The sequence below is a fragment of the Aspergillus niger genome, assembly GCF_000002855.4.
Source record: "Aspergillus niger supercontig An02".
NCBI classification, from domain to species: Eukaryota; Fungi; Ascomycota; class Eurotiomycetes; order Eurotiales; family Aspergillaceae; genus Aspergillus; species Aspergillus niger.
The window spans coordinates 3,042,783-3,062,954 of record NT_166519.1 but is presented as its reverse complement, the minus strand read 5'-3'; the positions used below and the strand labels follow the sequence as shown (position 1 = coordinate 3,062,954).

The window sequence follows — 20,172 nt, the reverse complement described above, 5'->3', positions numbered from 1 at the left end:
GGGCAAATATCTGGAGAAAACCAGGATGACGCACCTTCGGATCTCGTGGGCGCAACAGCAGCAGGCGACCGGGACTGCTGGAAGGCGTGAGGCTCGCGCGACGGCGGCTGATGGGCGTCTCGCGTCAGTCGCCCGACCGATCGAGGGTCATCGTGCACCTGACCCAGTAGGTCATAGTGGTTGGGTTGCATGATGGGAAGAGAAAGGATAACGGGAGAGACTGACGAGGCGGGGATGGGAGGAGAGCAGTAGAGAGTAGGTAAAGAATAAATAAGAAGGCAGAAATAGAAGGTAGAAGAAGCAGCGGTGATGAGATGAGATGAGTGAGCAGGCAGGCAACACACGGTCAGTCAATCCTCAGACCACGGGGAATGCAAGCGGACCGTTCAGCTCGTACGCTGAGCGGTCAGAAAGGGCGGGGTTGGGATGCAACAGTTTGAATGGATGATGAGGGAGGATCCGTTAAGATTATCTTATCAGTACTTAGTAGTAAGTAGTTAAGTTTGCAAGTGGATGCTGGCAGTTGCCGTGAAGAAACATCGATGAAATTGGCGGTTTAGGTTCCCTGTCAGTCTCCAGCCTCCAACCTGAAGCTCGACCAGAAGATACCTGCTGCTGCTTCTTTCTATTCCCTCAGGTTGAACGGGATAATCCAGGACAACGATAGACCCGAGCAACAAGCGAGACGGGGAGAATAAGAAGGGGGAGGCGAGCACGAGGGCTGGTCCATCATCCGACCCTCAAACAGCCTTTCCCACTGCACAGCTGACTTGTCCCCCGCTGCCTCGACCCGCTGATAGGCCCACCATCACGCACTCGCAGCAGATCTGGTCGATCCGTGCCACCAATTTCACCCAAACAAAGAATGAGAAGAAGAAAAAGAAACGTGAATCATTCTGGTCATAGCCATTCATTAAATTGGTATGCTACCTAGATAAACAGGCAGATAGCTAGCTAGCTAGCTTGCTTGCTTGCTTGACGTGATGAGACAAATGCAGACAACTTTTGGGGTACCAGAAACAGTGATGAATAATAACACAACCCCGGAAACCATAACCCATTGCCCAAAACAAAGATTCTAGAAAAACATCGGTATACGTCGGTTAGTACTTTTACAAATTGACTTAGAAAGTGACCTTGGTGCCCTTGTACTCGGGGATACCACCACGAGCCTTGTTGGGGGCACCACCACCGCGGCCACCGAAGCCACCACGGCCACGGCCACCACGATCACCGAAGCCACCACGACCACCGCCACGACCGCCGAAGCCGCCACGGCCACCACCGCGACCACCACCGCCGCCGCCGTTGTTGGCACGGGGAGTGCTGAAGTCCAGACGCACCGGGCGTCCGAGCAGGTCAGCACCCTGGAGCTCGTTGAAGGCAGCGCGGGCCTCGTCGACAGAGGAGTACTGGACGTAGCCGAAGCCCTTGGGGCGGCCAGAGTCGGGGTCGGTGGGCAGGCGGATGCCGAGGATGCTACCCTTCTCACCGAACAGCTCGCCGACCGAGTCCTCGTTGGCATCGAAGGGAAGGTTGCCGACGAAGAGGGTGTCACTCTCGGGGCTGGCCTGGTCACCGAAGGAACGGGCACGAGCGTTGGCGCGGTCCTTGAAACCACCCTGCTGGTCCTTGTTGGCGGGACGGCCAGTGGCATAGTCCAGGTTGATCACACGTCCGTCGATCTCAGCACCCTTCTTGGCCTCGAAGGCCTTGGCGGCATCGACAGCGTTGGTGTACTCAACGTAACCGAAACTGGAAGGGGTTAGCAGTTGCTCGATAGTTATGGACAAAGACTGTACTCACCCACGAGAGCGGCCAGTGTCACGCTCAGTCATGATACGAACACCGGAGAGCTCACCGAAGCTCTCGAACTCGGACTGGAGCCAAGCCTCATCGACGTTCCAGGACAGGTTACCGACGAACAGGTTGGCAGAAGCACCAGGAGCAGGATCCTCAGTCTTGGACTTCTTGGGGGTAGCGGAGGTCTCCTCCTCAGCCTTACGCTTCTTGGAGGGCTTCTCGCTCTCCTCAGACTCGGAGTCAGAGTCGGAGTCGGAGGAGTCGGAGTCAGAAGAGTCGGAAGACTCCTGTGGTCGTTAGCATAAGACTTGAATGAAAGGAATGAATCAGCATACCTTCTCGGCCTTCTTCTCCTTGGTCTCCTCCTCGCTCTCAGAGTCAGAGTCGGAGTCGGAGTCAGAGTCGCTGTCGCTGGACTCCTTCTTGGCGGCCTTCTTGGGGGCCTCCTCCTCAGAGGAGGAGTCAGAGTCAGAGTCGGAAGACTCAGACTCGGACTCAGCCTTCTTGGTCTCCTTCTTAGCAGGCTTCTCATCCTCGGACTCGGAGTCAGAGTCAGAAGACTCAGACTCAGAGTCGCTGGACTCAGCCTTCTTGGCAGCCTTCTTGGGCTCCTCCTTGGTCTTCTTGGCAGGCTTCTCCTCCTCCTCGCTCTCGCTGCTAGAGGCGTCGTTCATCTCCTCATCGCTGTCAGAGTCGGACTCAGACTCAGACTCGGAAGACTCGGACTCGGACTCAACCTTCTTGCCCTTCTTCTCAGTCTTCTTGGCGGGCTTCTCGTCCTCACTCTCGCTGCTGGAGCTGGAGTCGGAGGCCATCTCCTCGTCGCTGTCGGACTCGGACTCGGAAGAGTCGCTGGGAGTAGGCTCCTTCTTCTTCTTCTTGTCCTTCTTCTCCTTGGAGGCAACCTCACGAGCAATCTGCTTGCTCTTGGCCTTGGGGGACTGGGAGGACTTGGTCACACCAGCAGACTTGACCTTGCTAAGGGTCTTGTCAACCGGCTTCTCAGAGCCCTTCTTGGTAACGGACTTGGTCTTGGACATTTTGATCTGAAAGGGATAGGAATTAGTATAGGGGAAAACAAACAGAGTGACAGGAAGGAAAGAGACGAACCAAAGAAACTGTAAACTAAGCAAGTATACAGTGAAAAGCTAGGAATGTGCGGCAGATCTTATAATCCCACAATCACCCGATTTGTAATGGAAATTTTCAAATACCCACAGGTAACCCACAACGACAGTGTCTAAGCCCACACGAGACGACAGGGAAGCTACCGTCTATGATATGAAACCCACGAGAGTATCCCACAGATCCCACAGAATAGATGTAGTATGCTACAGCCCACAGCCCTCAATGCAAGAAGCCCACAGAGTGTCTGTTGAAGCGTACCGTTAGATATGCAATGAAAAGAGATAGAACACTTAGTTGAAAAGACAACCAAGTGAAGAAGAGTGATAAAAAATGATGGAAAAAGGTGAAGGGGAAGAGTAGGACAGGAATGAAGGAAGAAGAAAATTCCTAGCTGGGGGAGCAGCTCTGATAAGGCGACTAAACGCAAAAAAAATTTGGAGGCTGGCAGAAAAAAATCAACATCCCCTACCGCCTGCTGCAGCTGCACTAGCTCAGGAACTAAGTGGGGAACTGGCTAGGAGACTAACTTGACTTGGCCCGACTCCGACCGGGCCTCTCATTGGTCCACCGGCAGACCGTTGGAACCAGAGTGTCCCTCCGCAGTCAACCACCTCCAGCCAGTCCACTAACTATCGACTCCAACTACCTGTCATTCCTTTAGACCTGTCACGGCTGCTTGACATCTACGCGCAGTCAATGGAACTCTCGTGATTTGGTCCATTGCTTGTGAATCATGGCGCCTCCTCCGTCCTCTTACCGTCCGCGGAAGAAGAGAAAGCTTCCCTCGTCTTTCGCCGGCTCTAACAATTCCCTCATTGTTGACGTTGGAGGGAAGGCCTCCCCAGCTTTCCCATTGGTGTCTTTTCTCTGGTCTGCTCGCGCTGGTGTCTCACAATGGCTCGTACTACCCTTGATATTGATGGCAGTGGGTTTGTTTCGCTGGGCTGTCAGTTTGTGGGGATATTCTGGTACGCGAATCACTGCTATCTCCTATACCAGGCGTCACACACTAACAGTCACAGGCTTCGGAGTACCCCCTATGCATGGTGACTTTGAAGCACAGAGGCATTGGATGGAGATCACGACTCATCTACCCATTTCAAAATGGTACTTGTACGATCTGCAATACTGGGGGTTGGACTACCCGCCGTTGACTGCATACCACAGCTGGTTGCTTGGAAAACTGTACGTCATGAGTGCTTGAATTTGTGGTGGTTTAGACTGACTGGCTAGTGGTTCTCTCTTTGACCCCGCATGGTTTGCCCTGGACCAATCCCGTGGCATAGAAGATCCCTTGTTGAAGGTGTTCATGCGCGGAACTGTGATTGCTTCGGAATACCTTGTCTACATCCCGGCCGTCGTTACCTTCCTGCGCCGCTTCACCCGCATGCAGAGCGTTCCGGTTTGGTCTGCTTCAATTGCCCTCACTGCGATCCTCCTACAGCCGGCGACTATTCTCATTGACCACGGTCATTTCCAATATAACACGGTGATGCTGGGACTGGTTGTTGCGAGCTTGGATGCCATTCTGGCTGGACGCATGCTATGGGCCTGCATCTTCTTCGTGGGTGCTCTGGGTTTCAAGCAGATGGCCCTGTACTATGCTCCGGTTATGTTCGCCTTCCTTCTTGGTGTCTGCATCTTTCCCAAGATCCGGTTCCTCCGTCTCATCTCCATTTCTCTTGTCACCCTTGTTGCATTTGCTGTCCTGCTTGCTCCAATGCTCATTGGAGCGATTGGTATCGAGGCGCAAGCAACTCTGGCATTTGCCCCTGCACCTCCGCTTTTGCAGATTCTCCCGATCGAGCTGGACAAGAGCTCAATGCTTTATGCAGTCATCTTCCAGCTGACTCAAATTATCCACCGCGTCTTCCCCTTTGCTCGTGGTCTGTTCGAGGACAAGGTCGCGAATGCGTGGTGTGCCATCCATACGTTCTACAAACTCCACCGATTCGAGGCCACTCTGCTCCAGCGCATGTCCCTTGGAGCGACGCTGGCATCCATTGCCGTCCCGTGCGCCATCATCTTCCGTCACCCGCGCGCCTCGCTACTCCTCCCAGCCTTGTCAAGTGTAGCGTGGGGCTTCTTCTTGTTCTCGTTCCAGGTGCATGAGAAGAGCGTTCTCCTTCCCTTGCTCCCCATGACTCTTCTCCTGGCTGGAGATGGCGGCCTAAGTAAAGAGACCCGGGCTTGGGTGGGCTGGGCCAATATGCTTGGCTCGTGGACCATGTATCCTCTCCTGCAGCGTGACGAACTTCGAATCCCCTACTTCGTCTTGACTCTGCTTTGGGCCTACCTATTGGGGCTCCCTCCAACGTCGCTGGGAACATTCCGCCGCCGCGCCTCCTTGGAGGACACCACCTCCGGTGCCGAGCTTCATGTGCTGACCAAGCTTTTGCATGCCTGCTTTTACCTTGCTATGATCGCATGGCATGTCCTGGAAGCCTTCGTGGCGCCCCCTCCTGGCAAGCCGGATCTGTGGGTGGTGCTGAATGCCCTCATCGGTGCTGGAGGATTTGGAATTGCGTATCTGTGGTGTTTCTGGAAGCTGATCCAGCAGTGCCGCAAAATCGACCAAAAGGCAGCCGAGGAGACGGAGAAGAAGAACCAGTGAGGTTGCTGGGCGGTGATTTCCTTTCATAGTCTACTTGATTCTCTCGTGATACCCATTTTGATGTTCGGGACTGCCCTGGGCAGATCTTATCGGCGATAGACTGCGAGTTATGCTTCTTGCGCCTGGTGGAGATAAAAGCGGTTGCTTAAGCCTTCGATCCATACAATATTCCCAGAACATGATGACATAGATAATATACATTTATTGCACAAGAAGGGAGATGCTCCACCTATAGACGTCGAAAATGACCTATACAATACATGTAACCCAGAATAAACCCATAACCGAACACCAATATTTGCATGCGCTGAACTCTATGTATCATCCTCATTGTGCAGCTGTCCCGGCAGCAGTCGGGTATAGTGCAACTTAGACCTTGAAGCCATAGCCAGCCATGCAGGCCTTGTACTGCTCAATCAGAGGCTTGCACTCCTGTGTGGGATCGTCGGTCTTGGAGAAGAGCATGCAGTCATCGCGGGCGGTCTTTTCGGTCTTGCAAACGCAGCATGGCTGTGACTCGGTCAGTCGGACATTCTGGGCTATCTCGGTGTCGTGTGGGCAATGGGCATACCTTGGGCTTTTCCGCAGGTGCCGACTCGGCAGGAGCAGGGGCAGCAGCCTTNTCAGCTATTATCAAAAAAGATTGTCAGCCTTGAGTCACTCCGATATACTAGCGAGGCAAGAGGTATGGATCCTGCGGCGAGCATGGATGGGAATACGTACTGTTAGAGGAACCGGACAGCCACGACATGATGAGGAATGGAATTGAAATGAAGCAATAGGCTCAGTGAATGACAATGGGCAGAGAGCGACAGGATTGACGACGAAAACGAACAGCAGTCGGAGGCTGAGCAAGACGAAAAGATGCTGAATAATGATGCGATTGCCCGGAAACGGCGGAAATGGTGCCTGCGGGCGGCCGGAGCGGCGGTCGGGGAAAATTTATGGGAACAAACGGAAATAATTGGGTTGTCAGGGGAATGCTGCATCACGGCCCGCTGCTTCAAGTCTTTCTTCTTCTTCACTTTTTGCCCCTCCACGGTCGCATTGCCTCCCACGCTCATTGTCTTTGCTTTTCCTGCTACTGTTCAGCCGTTGTTTACCTGGACCTCCATCGAGTCCTGCTACTTTGATTCTTTTGCACCTTTTCCGCATCGCACTGTGCAATTCCTACCCCTGAAATTTACCCCACCATGGCCCCTCCCAAGGTCTTCTCTATCGAGGGCAAAGGCCTCAAGCTCGATACCGCTGAGGATATCGAGTCCCATATCAAGCCTCTTCTCGAAGCCACCGACTACACTGAGATCCGCTTCGGAGGAAACACTCTGGGTGTGCCTGCTTGCGAGCGTCTCGCCGCTGTGCTTTCTACACAAAAGAGCCTCGAAGTGGCTGAACTTGCCGACATCTTCACCTCTCGTCTGCTGAGCGAAATCCCCGACGCTCTGACATTCCTCCTCAATGCCCTTCTCGAAATCACGACCCTTCACACCGTCAACCTCTCCGACAATGCCTTCGGCGCCAACACCCAGAAGCCCCTCGTCGACTTCCTCGCTCGCCACACCCCGCTCCGCCACCTGATCCTCAACAACAACGGCATGGGTCCCGAGGCTGGTTCGAACATTGCGAAGGCACTCACGGAGCTGGCTCAGCGCAAGGAGGAGGCCCGTAAGGAGGGCAAGGAGGTCCCTCTTCTCGAGAGCATCGTCTGCGGTCGCAATCGCTTGGAGAACGGCAGTATGGCGGCTTGGGCACGTGCCTATGAGGTGCACGCTGTCGGCATGCGCTCCGTCAAGATGACACAGAACGGTATCCGTCAGGAGGGTATCTCTATGCTGCTGAAGGATGGTCTTCGCCACTGCTCTGCTTTGGAGGTGCTCGACTTGCAGGACAACACTTTCACCATCATGGGCTCCACCGCCCTGGCTGGTGTAGTCTCCAGCTGGCCCTCTCTCCGTGAGCTCGGTGTCAGTGACTGCTTGCTGTCGGGCCGTGGTGGCGTCAAGGTCGCTCAGGCTCTGGCTGAGGCCAAGAATCAGAAGGTCCAGACGCTGCGTCTGCAGTACAACGAGATCACCGCCGAGGGTGTCAAGCAGTTCCTGCACGCCACCAAGACTGCTCTTCCTGCCTTGCGTCGCATTGAGCTGAACGGCAACATCTTCAACGAGGATGACAACAACGTGACGGAACTGCGCGAGATTCTGGAGGCCCGTCAGGAGGAGCACGGCCAGGATGATGACCCGGAGGATATGTGGGGTGTCGACGAGCTGGACGAACTCGAGGAGGAGGAGAGCGAGGAGGAGGAGGAGGAGGAAGAAGAGGAGGAAGAGGAAGAGAAGGCCGAGAAGCTTGTCAAGGACGACGAGCAGGCGGAGAACGAAAAGGTTTCCCAGAAGAAGGACGACGATGTTGACAAGCTTGCCGACGTCTTGGGCAAAACCGGTCTGTAGACGCGTCGGGGCTTTTTGGTCACATTCTTACCTCGCCCATCCCCTATTCCCATTTTGTCGCCTCGGTGCAACGGCAGTGACTTCTCGCGTGGCAAGAGCTGGATGCATGGTCGTCTAAACGTGTCAGGCCCAGACTGACCGCGTCCGGTCTGCATGTGGCCGGCAGGAGAACTTTGAAGACGAGTTTCCTAAACCAGCCAGAGCACGCGCCTGATGAAACTTGGCTGTTCATCTGCCGGGAGGTGTCATCGCCCCTTGGATAGAAGCAGTGGTTTGCTTTGAGCTTTGATGTTGCCCTATCAGCGATATGCGTTGGGGGCTTAGAAGTAGACACGAGCCTTGCCCTTTGCTGATCACAACATGTTACTGCCCGTGATGTATATAACGTTTAAACGAATGATGTGCATAGCTATGAGCATGATTTACTGAGTTGCAGAGTACGGAGTAGAGGAGTGGAAGTAGAAGAGTCGGTGTAAGTCCAGGCCGTGCCACACTAGCACATACTAGGCTTGAACCGTCATAATCATTCCAGAAGTATCTATCGCTATCTATATCCCTTAACGTATAGTAATTACTCCGTAGATATGTTGATATACACTGATTCATTCAAACTGCATTTGGTGAGAATCTTACCGCAGCCTGAGGCACCAAAGCGTCACCTGCACGTCACCTGAGATAAGCCTCCAACAACCATTCAACCTCATCACAGCTTACTATGACTATCATTCTTTGATGCTACATCCCCTCAAACGAAACAAAACCTCCGACTAGTAACTACCCTATGTGGTGAACATCTTCTAACTACAATCCCCTCTCCCCACATCCCGCTCAACCCCAACACCCATCCATCCCACTAAACACCCCCATAAAGTACAAACAGAAAATTACATCGAAGATGTCCGCTTCATCCCTCGTAGACCTCGACTCCCTCGAAGCCACCATCCTCATCGACAATGACCTGGACCCCATGTCCCCCGTCCCCCCAGACACAGTAGAAGTGACAGGTCTAATGCGCACACTGGCAACATCCTCTCCACATGATATCCACGACCGCGGAGATGCGCACAAGGAACTTCAAATGGAGGATATATGCTGCTCTGCGCATGAGTTGTCGATTCTTGTGGTATGCCCCTCCTCCCCTTGGATCTTGAGATGAGTGATGCAAGCTAAGAGAATTATCCAGACAGCAACAAAAGACAACAAACAGCACACGATCCTCTTCGACGCCGGACCTGAAGGCGACGCCTGGGAGAGGAATGTTAAGCGCCTACGGCCAGATTTGGCGAGTGTGGAGGTCGTGCAGTTGTCGCATTGGCATCGGGATCATTCTGGTACGTTACTCTTTCTGTTATCATGGTGTAGTGGGCTTGGTGTGTGCTAAGTGGGTTAATGCAGGTGGTCTTCAAAGGGCTATTGAGATGATTACGGATGCTAAGAAGAAGGCCGGGGGAAATTCCTCTGCGACAATAGTTGATCTCCATCCCGATCGACCAGATTACAGAGGCATGGCTATCGGAAATAATATCATATCATTGCAGGCTGATCCCAGCTTCGAGGAGCTAGAAGCCGCCGGAGGCGTGGTGCAGAAACACGCTGATGCGCATACCGTCCTGGACGACCTTTTCTTCATATCGGGGGAGATTCCTCGACGGACGGGGTATGAGCATGGGTTGAAGGGGGGGATGCGGTTCGATGCGGAAGAAAAGGACTGGTTCTCGGATGAGGGGATTGCTGATGAGAGGTTTTTGATGTGTAGGCTTAATGGTATGCTATCCGATTCGATTCATATTTGATGATAGCTATGCTTGGGTAACGCTGACTGTATTCAGACAAGGGCATCGTCATGTTCACGGCGTGCAGTCACGCCGGGGTGGTCAATTGTGCGCAACATGCGGTGGATTCGCTGGACGGTGAGGTTCCCCTGCATGCTATCGTCGGGGGCTTTCACCTTGCTACTAGTGAGACGTCGCAGATGGAGAGCACGGTTAGGGATCTGAAGAGGTTGGATCCTGCGGTTATTCTTCCCGGTCATTGCTCTGGTTGGAGGGCTAAGTTTGCTATTGAGAGGAGTATGCCGGGGGCGATGGTGCCTTGTTCGGTGGGGATGAGGATTAAATTTTAGTTCACTTTCAGTTTCGCTGGGATTAATTGTCATGATGGATGCTGGTGTCCTTGAGATGATGCCAGTCTGGGCTGTGTTTCAAGACAACCCCAGCGACAATGCTTGGTCGGACCGTCGTGCCATGGTGACGACTTGATGCGATTACAGGTCATCTGGCTGTAATTGGATGCTCGTCGACCTGGTTAGTCAACCTTGGCCGAACATCATGGCGGCATACATGCTGCAATGTCAGTGGTATACGCTTGTTCCCATGGAGCTTCGATATCAGAGCATCGAGTTTCAGCCATGCTCGATCGATATTCTGACTCGGATGATAACGCGAACAACATGATAAGTCTCGCGGGGAGTCCTCAGATATGGTGGTTTCTATTTAGTCGCATCGTGGGCATCTCAGTGACACCGTTCCATTGGCAGCTTTGGTATAGAACCGGGGGTCACCGTGCACATGCTGAGCGGTAGTGAGAACTATCGAGGTATATATATATGGCCTAGAAGCGTTTGAACATATGCAAGACCATTAATATATAAACGCTTGCGCAAACTTGAATCCGTTTAGGTGTATGTTGGGATTGTATATATACCGGTGCACATTTAGGCTCGATATATATTTACTACACAAACTAAAGAATTCGACCATACTAGAACACTTCATAGAACCACCAATTCTCAACTAATGGAAAACTACAGTAAAACCTCTATGTCATCCACAACCGTAACTCACTATAATTTACCCAATTCCTCCATTCCACCGCCTCAAAGCACCACCATCTGACCCATCCACCGCCAACATCACCGACTTCACCGCACCTTACAGCCAAACTACAACCAAATGGCACAACATGACAGCACCACCCCAAGCAAGCCAAAACTCAAAACTATAGCCAAGTACCAGCCCAGCAATCCAGATTCAGACCAAGGGACCAGAAGCAGGCTAGAATGGCTAGAAATCATCATCATCATCACCCATCACTACGGCATACCTGCATACATACATACTGCAATGCACATTCCATACCGCCAAGAGTCCGTCTCACTTCATCTACCCATCTACGATAGTATTTGGAAAGTTGTAACGTCATGCAATGCACGAAGGAAAATATTGTAAGAGGCTGGGTACGGTTACTGTGCATGTACATTTACATGAGATGGGGAGAAGGTGGTGGTGATTGATGGATGAATATGCAGAGCAGAGATTAGAGTTAGAGTTAGTTAGTTGGTTGGTTGGATGGAAGGATTCGTGGTGGGAGGTGATTCGCTTGCCATACTAACTTTACTCTTCTAATCTCTTGTTACATTTGAGATAGGTCTGTTTGTTTCTTAGACAGAGTCGAATGAGGTTGGGGTATAGCGAAATGTACGCAGATGTATGTATGTTTGTATGTATGTATGTAGGAAGGAAATTAAAATATCGTGTAACACCATCCATCTCCCCATCAGTATCTACCGTAAGTAACTATTCCATCTCATTTCTTACCATACATACAACATGCATCTACCCAGATTCTCATGCTGTATGACGTATTCCTACAGAGTACAGCATGAAAGTGATGACGACCACTATCTTCGCCAAGTGTTCTATTCAATTCTCTACTTCCTCGTTAATTTATTCCGTAGTTACTCTAGTTAGCTACTTACTTAGATGCCTACAAACAACTTATCCATGAAACTCTATATTGAGTATATACTGTAACCTAATAGTGGCAGTATCATCTGATCAACCCTGCAGAAGGTTAACAACTAACGCTTCTTACCTGTTGATCACCCGCGACTCAAACTTCAGGCTGTGCTGTGCTGGGCTGGGCTGTGTTTTCCCCTGATGTGATTTTCATCCCGTCCCCTCTCCGCTGGCTGCATTACACCCAGAAGGGAGGGAGGGGAGGAGGGCGGTGCATGAAGCAGCAGGACTCCGACACCAACCCCCCCTTTGCCAAGAACAATTAAGAAGGGAGGAATGCACGGCAGGGCTTGGCGGGGAGATAAGAGGGAAGAAAGGGGTAACTTTTAGTTGTTTGTGTTTGTGTTTGTTTGGTATGGGGGATGAGCGTGAACAGATGGGGTTGAGTTAGTAGTTGTTGGTGGTGGTGATATGGGGTATGGGGTAAAACTGGTTTGAATGAACTGGTGGGAATGTTATATTCAGTAAGTAGTTACTTGTATGCTACTTAGTATGCTGGTAAGTGAGTATATGGCTGGGTTCTTTGTTGTATGGAATGTAAATACTAAACAAAGGGAACCAAGACATGTTTCTTTCTCTATTATGCTCCTGCTGCTGTTGCGAAAACACCAAGTAAACGACATAGTAACACTCCCGCCAAGCTGCAGCACCCGTCATCATCATCATCACCTTCACAAACGTCAACACTACACCCAGAGAAGTAACTCGTAACCATTACACTGATAACAACAGCAACCCCAAAATCAAGTCCTTTCATTACACTCTATAATTAGCATCCCTAAGATACACTGCCTCGCTATGTTCTGTGCACATCCCAACCTGGCAATTTCGCACATCCAAAAGGGATGGATGATAGACATGCCAAGAGAAGCCTTGCTGAAGCTGCACATCTCCCGCTTGGCGCAAAGTAATCTGCATGACTATTGGCTTGGAAAGGGGGAAGAGGTTAACCTAAGAGGGAGTCACGTTTTTGAGGGGCGGGTTAAGTTACTTATTTGTTTTTTGCTTTTTGTTGTTGCTTGGCTGTATGGAATAGTTGGTGTGATAGGGATGGGGTAGTTACAAAGTAAGTATATACCATAGCTTAGCTAGCTCATGATTTCAGTTTGTATAATGGCAATATACTTTCTACAGTTCATCGATTACAGCAACGATATTCTGATTGCTCGCTTAAATGCGATCTTGGCAATGTAAGTAGCCAGGGCAGAAGGCAGCCAGCCAGCCAGCCAGCAGCCCCTGATGAACTGTCGATCTGATATCATCTTCATCATGGTTACGGATTATCCCGACGGGGATAGAGCCAGGACATCCTCGCTCGGCAATTACTTCCTCAGTACTTATTCACTTATTTTACTTAGGTTCATGGAAAACTCTATCATCCTGCCAAGTAGTAAACTACTGTCTCACGACTTGTTCCGTAAACTCTGAATCAGACCCATACGAACGGAGTCGGAGTATATTAGGATATCACATCAGACATACTCCGTACTCTCACGGACAAGAGTAGTACGTAGTTAGTGAATACCTCATCTGACATCATATGCAGGTATACATAACTACCTACCTACCGAATCAGGGACTACTCTTCACGCATCTAGAAAACGAATAGCATATTCGTAAACTCAATAATACCGATCTACACGATTATTATCTCCCCCTTTCCAATGATATGATACAATAACTTCCTGGATGTACGTATAATCTCCGTCTATAATTTGTCCATGTGGCTATTGCAGTATCTGTCTGTTCGACTAACTTGCCTTTCTCGATAGATGATGGTGTGTGGATGTGGGTGTATCAGACAATGATCCGATAAATTAACTTCATGTAAAACATGGCATGTAAGTCGAGGATAGTATGAAATGATGCATGGAGAGGAGACGAGATGAGACGGAATAGGATAGAATACGGTCGGATCATCAATACTTATGCTACTTGGGTATGATTGTCGATGGTACCTACTTCTGATTGATGCAAGAAGGGGTACCTACATATGTATTGGATGGAGGACGTAGGCACGGGATATATACTGAAACAGGTTGACTGGATCAGGACTGAAGCAGATTGCATTGCAGAGACTCAAGCAGTGGTTTTTGTCTCAGGTATACCTACCACTTCTACTACTGTTCACCGAGATAATCCTATGGATTGTATGTAGTGTTGAGTGTATGTATATATTGCGGGGTGCCCAACCCTTCACAAATAAGTACATATATAAACGTCCAAGTACTTTAATAATTAGACATAATAATCCATGCTGGTGATCCCTTGGCATCGATCCCATGCTGTTTAGTAAACTACATAGTGAGCGAGCATCTGGCAACAGGGTTAAACATGTATCAGACACAACGTCCATAGATGAATCACTACAGAATACTACCAATAGACATGAGACATCACCACTACGAAGTGCATCCCTGCCCAACCATCCCTCCCTCCATCAGACACGTCTCCTCCAAAAGAAGCCACAGAAGAATTCCCTCACTTCAGCCTTACATCCATCACACACTCCCGACACTCTATTCCGGAAAAATTCTTCACACCCACAAAAACCCAACTTTGAACTTGGGAAAAAACCGGTCCAGTACCACGGTTCATACCCGACAACATGCAACCATGGAAAAGGAGGCAGAGGGGATAAAGTCAAACGCCTGAATGGAACAAATGGACGAATGTATGATTGGAGGGTGATGGATTGGTGGTCTTTTCTCCAAACGGCGCGCCCGTGCCGATTCCCGTGTCGCGTAGTTAGCCCGTTAGCAGTCAACTTAACTAAACTATTATCCTACCAGTAAAACAAGACTTCGGCGACCCTGACTACTCATTTGACTGGAAGGGCCGAATATCCCGAGGAGAAAGGCCGACAAGGCGAGACATTTACTCATACACACGGCCCCGAGTGAGGGATAATGATGATTCCACCCACTCAATTCAATTCACTCAAACTTAATGGGGCTAACGCACTTGGGGAGTTGTGTGCGTGAGCGCATTTGGAGAGCAAATGGCGTCCCTCCCGGGTTGTCAGCCCGGCAATCACTAAGTAACTAATCTATTTTGTCTGGTCTGGTCTGTGGTGAGCTGCACGAGGAGGGGTAGCTAGGATACGTATGTAGTTAGCTAGTTAGTAGCTATTTGACACAGATAAGCTGGCGGGCTGTTGCAGTTGCGAATTCGGGATCCCTCCTCTGGTTTGACTGACGCTGCCGATATCCGTTCCAGACCCGGTCGTTTTGGAGTCCCATGTCTATCGACTGACTAACTATTGGGTTCTCGCTTCCACCAGGGTGTTATTCCCTATCGGTAGTTAAGTGTCTATGGTGCAGTAGTTTAGTAGGTCAGTTGTTACGGTCGGTCCATGATAGGCAGGGAGCGACTAACAGTATCCGGCTTGCCGCGCTCTATTGCTATCTACCTAGTCCATCTAGACTGGATATCTAGCTATTTCTCCGGAAAATAGCTCTCTGCATCGAAACACTGCAGTCTAGTTCTAGTTCTAACCCATTTCGCCGACCGTAGCTTACCTCCAAGAACTGGCCAACAGCAAGTCGTCCCAGGTATGGACGGGCAATAATTCCCCGAGTCGGGGAGGGTTCGGGCTAAACCCGATCCAAGAATACGCACAGCAAAATGCCCGGAGGGATGATCCAGTGCCATTGCACTGCTACAAAGTCACTAAACTAACCCATTTATCGGATTCTGCTGGTCACTGGGCAGAAGCAGTTCTGCAAAGCACTGCGCGTCATCCATAGATGGTGGGTTAGCTGCCACGGTGGCACGCTGGGGCGCGCGGGCGCGGCATGGAAATGAGGTTAAAAATCTCTCATACAAGCAAGTCTTCTCCGGAAGTGTCAAAAAGGTAAGGACGATAAAGCTCCTGCAGCAGCTTTTTAGTGGTTGTCGTCAGAGCGTTTGAGCTCGGCGAGGTTTTAGAAACGTACGCAGCCAGCCTAGCTAGCTAGCTAGCTACTGTAGGCTGGTATCGAGCTACTGAGGAAGGGTGATTGGAGCGGGCTAAAATTGCGCTGCTGCTGCTGCTGCTGTTAATATCCAGCATCTGTTGCTGCTGGGGACGACGGCTGACCCGTTGACGAATGACGACCTCGTATCCTCGTACTCGATTGGGATCTCCGATGAACAGTCGGAGCTTCCTCCCGCCCGTGGGGGCAGGTACATACGTGTAGCTGCGAGTAGTCAGTGGTCAAGAAGTACCCTCCCACTACTAGTAGTAACTGATTAGTCGTCATCATCGTAGCAATTGGTCGTACTGCCAATGCTGCAATAGCAATAGTATACTTGATAGTGTGATACTTTGCAGTAGAATACAATCCATTGAACACAACACTTCTTGGTGCTCTTGGCAATGGTGCTGGCAGTGCCGGCAGGACTGGCACGAGCATCTCCATTCGATCGAGATGTGCGCTGCAGTAAAGTACCTCGACCGCGGAGGTCCGATGCGCGACTGGGATGATGGATGGAGGTGCTATCCTTGAACCTCGGGTGAACGAGGGCAGACCAGGGCCGACAGAAAATCCCTCACCAGGATCCTCGATGAGACAGCTTGGCACGGGCGATCGCCCGGTGGGGGGGAGGGAAGAGGAAAGGCAGGCTCTCAGCGAGTTGGGACCGCGATTGGTATCATTATTGGGGGCCGCTAACTGTATTCGCAATTAACGTCGGTGAAGTGGGAGAAATTGGCCCCGTTGCCGCGCTGAGTCGATGGAGTGACCACTGACTAGCTACCTAGTCTTGGTCACTACTGTAGGTACCAGAAAGCCAAGAACGAGCCTAGCGGTATCTAGTGGGTGCTCCACGGACGCCCGTGGTCGTGATCGCATTTTCGAGGTCGTTTCTTCGTCTTCTTCTACGTTTTATGCACCGACGGACGGAATTAATTGCCATTATGCCGGACTGTATTACCTAAGGTCGTATCTCGGCCTGTAAGTAGTCTAGGCGATGAAAAGCAGATAGGGAAGGTTACGAGGTGTAAGCCATGACCTTGTCATAACGCGCCAACACGCGCCGTCACCGTGCGGATAATTGTCTCACCCCCGTCACCTATACACGGCTCATACGAGAGGGTCGGCCCAAAGTGGTTTAGCATCCTTACGGGTAGCCGACCTTATCCCGAAGGGGAATTTCGTTGCCCCCATCCATTAGCCAACACACTGGCCTGACCTGAGCTGACTTGACCTCTGCTTTGCAAGTCCCTCAAAGAGGCACCCAAAGTCGCATTAATTATTGGCAAATTGCCCCAGAGGCCAAAATCAATAATAAGGACAATCCCACCAACACTATGACTTTACCCGATTTCCCTATCGGACTGCCGATTATGACGTAGCACTCACCCCTCCCCCCGGTCGCCTTGACCCCTCGACAAATCCCAATTCAGTGGCCAACAGACTTCCTGCTGCCGACATCCGATGTGCCATGTCAGCCCCAGAAAAATCTCTGTTCTCGAACCCTCCCTCCCCCAAAAAATTCGGAGCGGCAAAAATCAAAAAAGAAGAATCGTCTGGACGAGTAATGCAGCTAACTGGATCAAGGGCCCCAGTCGAAGCCTTCTAGAAAACGTCGAGAACGGCGAATCTGCGGGTTCGATGCGGTCAGAAGGTCTTGTTGCCCCTCACTTTTTTGGGCCTTGCATTCGGCTGGTCCGGTGGCGACCAGTCAGTCCAAGTCAGTCCTTCCCAACTGAGTATGGCGCTACTGAGTAGTAGTACTAGTAGTTACTGTGGACAAACTTGGGCCCTCACAATCAATCAATCAATCGAATGCCCTGATAAGCCCCATTACTAAGGTATTTTAGTCCGCGCTCGGGGAAGTGCGGGCTAGTCACTTAGTCTAACCCGTACTGGGAGTTAGCCTCTTACTATCCACTCCGTACTCCGGTCTACTACTCCGGACTTTTTGGCAGCCGCCCGCACGGAATAGCCTCACTTTGTTCGAATCTGTATGGCTCCATTGCGGGATATAATATCATGCACTATTGTGGTCATCATCCATCACTATGAGGCGAACTTGTGACTGATTGATTCTCCATTTTCTATTCTTTGTTCAGTCATGATGGACGCGGGGAGGGTCTCGGTCTCGCCTTTTCACACCCACCGGCAATCCCGATGACCTTCTTTGACCGTTCTCGAAACCCTTTCTTTGGTTGCGATCATGCAGAATGCTTACTGCTGGGTTGGCATCCCTCACGTGTCCCCTGTCTCCATGCATTGTTATGTAGGCTCCACGTCCGGAGTAAGTAGGTACGTAGGTACGTAGCTCGATTCACCTTCCCGGAGGGAAATCAGTCAGTCAGTCAGTCAGTATCAGTATGGGTAATTAGTATCATCTAAGTAGATTAACTAGACGACGACAACGCCATATCTCAAATTCAGCCCAGCTGTCAGAGAACGGTTTCAACGAGCAACCAAATACCCTAACCAGTAGTAAACTAAACTACGGAGAAGAACCAGATAACCTTCAAACCCTGATACAACGAAAGTAGCAAGCACAAGAAAGAAACCCGAAACAAAGCCCAAACCCAAATATCGACAACGAAACGACCCAACACCCAACGAACCAAAGACGATTACCATCACCTCCCATCCTATGGATCAGGGACAGACAAACCAAGACGAACAAACGACAAGCGACAGGACTGACATGCCGACCGAGAAACCTCACCTCGACTCGTTCCACGGTTTTCAGTGTGGGGAGCTTTTGCAACACACTTCGGGAAGTGATGGTAAGGTACTTTCCCGACTAGGCGAGGTACCAGGTACTAGTGCGGTTTTTAAAAAACAAATGGGGGACGCACAACAGCCCTCTTATTGCCACGGCACCATACATAACTTACCCTTCCCGGTGTGAGAGTTGTGGGTGGGTGCTCCACTTCGGCTAAGAAGGTATTCTGATTTGGGACTAGCGCGACGGAGAATCCAGGTACTGGGTTGCGGGTTTTTGGGGAATCCACTTTGGTGTTTTTTTATCTAAAAGTATCTCTATCTAGCTAGCTATATTCGTGGATTATTACTCCAAGTAATCTATCTATCTACGTAGTCTAACTGTGTAAAGAGATGGAGAGGGCTAGTGTGGCTCCACGATAGCTACTCACTGACTAACAACCACTTATGGGCTGTTGGCCCTTGGCCCTGGTCCTGGTCTTGGCTCTTTGGGGAAAATATGGGATGAGATTGGGATGGGATGGGGTAAAACAACCACATAAGGGGGGGAAAAAAGTGTGGGATGTGGGATGGAATCAACTAACTAACTTCCTTTCTCCATAGTAGTAGTAAACTCCCTCAGCTGACCTTCTATGGGCCCGTCGGCCCCCTCCTCCTCACCCCCCTTGAACCCCAGAAATAGTAGTAGTAGATAGGGATCCTGTAGTTTGGTATTTCCAGATGGCTGGGGTTTTGGTTTCGGTCTTGGCTGACGTGAGTTGTGTTTTTGTTTGCATACCTGAGGTGGTGGTGAGTGAGTGACCTTGCCTTGCCTTGCTGCCCCAGGTTCAGTTCAGGCCTACTAGCTAGCTAGCTAACCCCCCCTATCCCTGTAATACCGGGCAACGGTGAGAATCCCCCGGAATTCTGATCACCATGGACTGCATTCGGGTTTGTGGTGATGACTCGGGGGGCGGTTGGGTGCACGGGCTGTAAGTGTGTTGCTGGGGTGTTAATTGCGTATGCTATCTGGCTTATTACTGTAGTAGTTAGCTAATTATGTAGACAGCATTAGACAGCACCAGGAGTTAGTAGTAACAATGGTAGCATAAACGGGAATAGCATCATCATCATCACCATCACTATCACCATCATCATTACTACTACTCACCCCCATCAATATGGGGTAAGGTACCACCATCCCTATTCTGTTCTATTCTATTCGTCAGGAACAAACCCCGACGGCCAAACTTCCTCCGTGAGGTAACCCATCCATATGGGACCTACCTGTTCCCTATCCAGAAGTCTTCCTCCCAGGTACTAGTCCATCTACAGTAACTTAACCACCAAACCGCGGAAACCGCTCAATCGGCCCCGTCGGGCGAGGCGAAACCAACCACCGCCCCCCCCATCCCTTAACTACCTCACTAACCCACCTAAGTAACTACTTAACCCCGGTGTAAGTAAGTAGCACCGGAACTATCATATCATATCTGAATTAGGTTAAAGTCATTTTCATCCTCAAACTCCGGGATTAAACTTCGGGCTTGCTGCTTTGCCAGACGAAGTGAGCGTCACGGTGAGAGAATGCAGTAGATGAGCGGGATTACCCTCCGTAGTTTAGTTACGTAGTTAGGCTTGCATGTGGTTTTGAGTTAATATTATGGTAAGAAATAGAGTAGAGTAGGGTGTTATTTCCCCGCGCGGCTGATCAGATCAATTCAGCTCAGCCC

The 20,172-nt window shown here is 50.6% G+C and overlaps 9 protein-coding genes across 9 annotated transcripts; 4 read left to right on the top strand and 5 right to left on the bottom strand.

The window, feature by feature from the left end:
• Positions 1 to 1,124: 1,124 nt before the first annotated feature.
• Positions 1,125 to 2,843, bottom strand: An02g12640 (uncharacterized protein; the record flags this gene model as incomplete). Its single annotated transcript, XM_059746701.1, has 3 exons — positions 1,125 to 1,755; positions 1,807 to 2,087; positions 2,139 to 2,843. 3 exons carry the CDS (start codon positions 2,841 to 2,843, stop codon positions 1,125 to 1,127), a joined length of 1,617 nt encoding a protein of 538 aa, XP_059603544.1.
• Positions 2,844 to 3,664: 821 nt separating this feature from the next.
• An02g12630 (uncharacterized protein) lies at positions 3,665 to 5,545 on the top strand (the record flags this gene model as incomplete). Its single annotated transcript, XM_059746700.1, has 4 exons — positions 3,665 to 3,899; positions 3,954 to 4,116; positions 4,165 to 4,670; positions 4,767 to 5,545. The coding sequence occupies 4 exons, from the start codon at positions 3,665 to 3,667 to the stop codon at positions 5,543 to 5,545; spliced, it is 1,683 nt and encodes a 560-aa protein (XP_059603543.1).
• Positions 5,546 to 5,914: 369 nt separating this feature from the next.
• On the bottom strand, positions 5,915 to 6,296 carry An02g12620 (uncharacterized protein; the record flags this gene model as incomplete). The annotated part of the gene is given in 3 exon segments (XM_001400356.1): positions 5,915 to 6,055; positions 6,117 to 6,172; positions 6,269 to 6,296. Coding segments are annotated over 3 exon segments (225 nt in total).
• A 442-nt stretch (positions 6,297 to 6,738) lies between these two features.
• An02g12610 (uncharacterized protein) lies at positions 6,739 to 7,992 on the top strand (the record flags this gene model as incomplete). The annotated part of the gene is made up of 1 exon (XM_001400355.3): positions 6,739 to 7,992. The coding sequence occupies one exon, from the start codon at positions 6,739 to 6,741 to the stop codon at positions 7,990 to 7,992; it is 1,254 nt and encodes a 417-aa protein (XP_001400392.1).
• A 584-nt stretch (positions 7,993 to 8,576) lies between these two features.
• An02g12600 (uncharacterized protein) lies at positions 8,577 to 10,250 on the top strand (the record flags this gene model as incomplete). The annotated part of the gene is made up of 6 exons (XM_059746699.1): positions 8,577 to 8,612; positions 8,864 to 9,115; positions 9,176 to 9,323; positions 9,355 to 9,756; positions 9,822 to 10,061; positions 10,126 to 10,250. The coding sequence occupies 6 exons, from the start codon at positions 8,577 to 8,579 to the stop codon at positions 10,248 to 10,250; spliced, it is 1,203 nt and encodes a 400-aa protein (XP_059603542.1).
• Positions 10,251 to 10,841: 591 nt separating this feature from the next.
• On the bottom strand, positions 10,842 to 11,193 carry An02g12590 (uncharacterized protein; the record flags this gene model as incomplete). Its single annotated transcript, XM_059746698.1, has 3 exons — positions 10,842 to 10,921; positions 11,004 to 11,054; positions 11,130 to 11,193. 3 exons carry the CDS (start codon positions 11,191 to 11,193, stop codon positions 10,842 to 10,844), a joined length of 195 nt encoding a protein of 64 aa, XP_059603541.1.
• A 1,088-nt stretch (positions 11,194 to 12,281) lies between these two features.
• On the top strand, positions 12,282 to 14,147 carry An02g12580 (hypothetical protein; the record flags this gene model as incomplete). Its single annotated transcript, XM_059746697.1, has 7 exons — positions 12,282 to 12,287; positions 12,838 to 12,855; positions 12,924 to 12,979; positions 13,223 to 13,295; positions 13,562 to 13,567; positions 13,828 to 13,939; positions 14,032 to 14,147. 7 exons carry the CDS (start codon positions 12,282 to 12,284, stop codon positions 14,145 to 14,147), a joined length of 387 nt encoding a protein of 128 aa, XP_059603540.1.
• A 770-nt stretch (positions 14,148 to 14,917) lies between these two features.
• Positions 14,918 to 16,624, bottom strand: An02g12570 (hypothetical protein; the record flags this gene model as incomplete). The annotated part of the gene is made up of 6 exons (XM_059746696.1): positions 14,918 to 15,033; positions 15,311 to 15,447; positions 15,472 to 15,566; positions 15,757 to 15,888; positions 15,965 to 16,333; positions 16,556 to 16,624. 6 exons carry the CDS (start codon positions 16,622 to 16,624, stop codon positions 14,918 to 14,920), a joined length of 918 nt encoding a protein of 305 aa, XP_059603539.1.
• Positions 16,625 to 16,788: 164 nt separating this feature from the next.
• On the bottom strand, positions 16,789 to 19,640 carry An02g12560 (hypothetical protein; the record flags this gene model as incomplete). Its single annotated transcript, XM_059746695.1, has 11 exons — positions 16,789 to 16,891; positions 16,965 to 16,996; positions 17,135 to 17,250; positions 17,636 to 17,737; positions 17,891 to 17,994; positions 18,219 to 18,264; positions 18,371 to 18,539; positions 18,634 to 18,698; positions 19,049 to 19,124; positions 19,214 to 19,298; positions 19,522 to 19,640. The coding sequence occupies 11 exons, from the start codon at positions 19,638 to 19,640 to the stop codon at positions 16,789 to 16,791; spliced, it is 1,017 nt and encodes a 338-aa protein (XP_059603538.1).
• Positions 19,641 to 20,172: the final 532 nt, after the last annotated feature.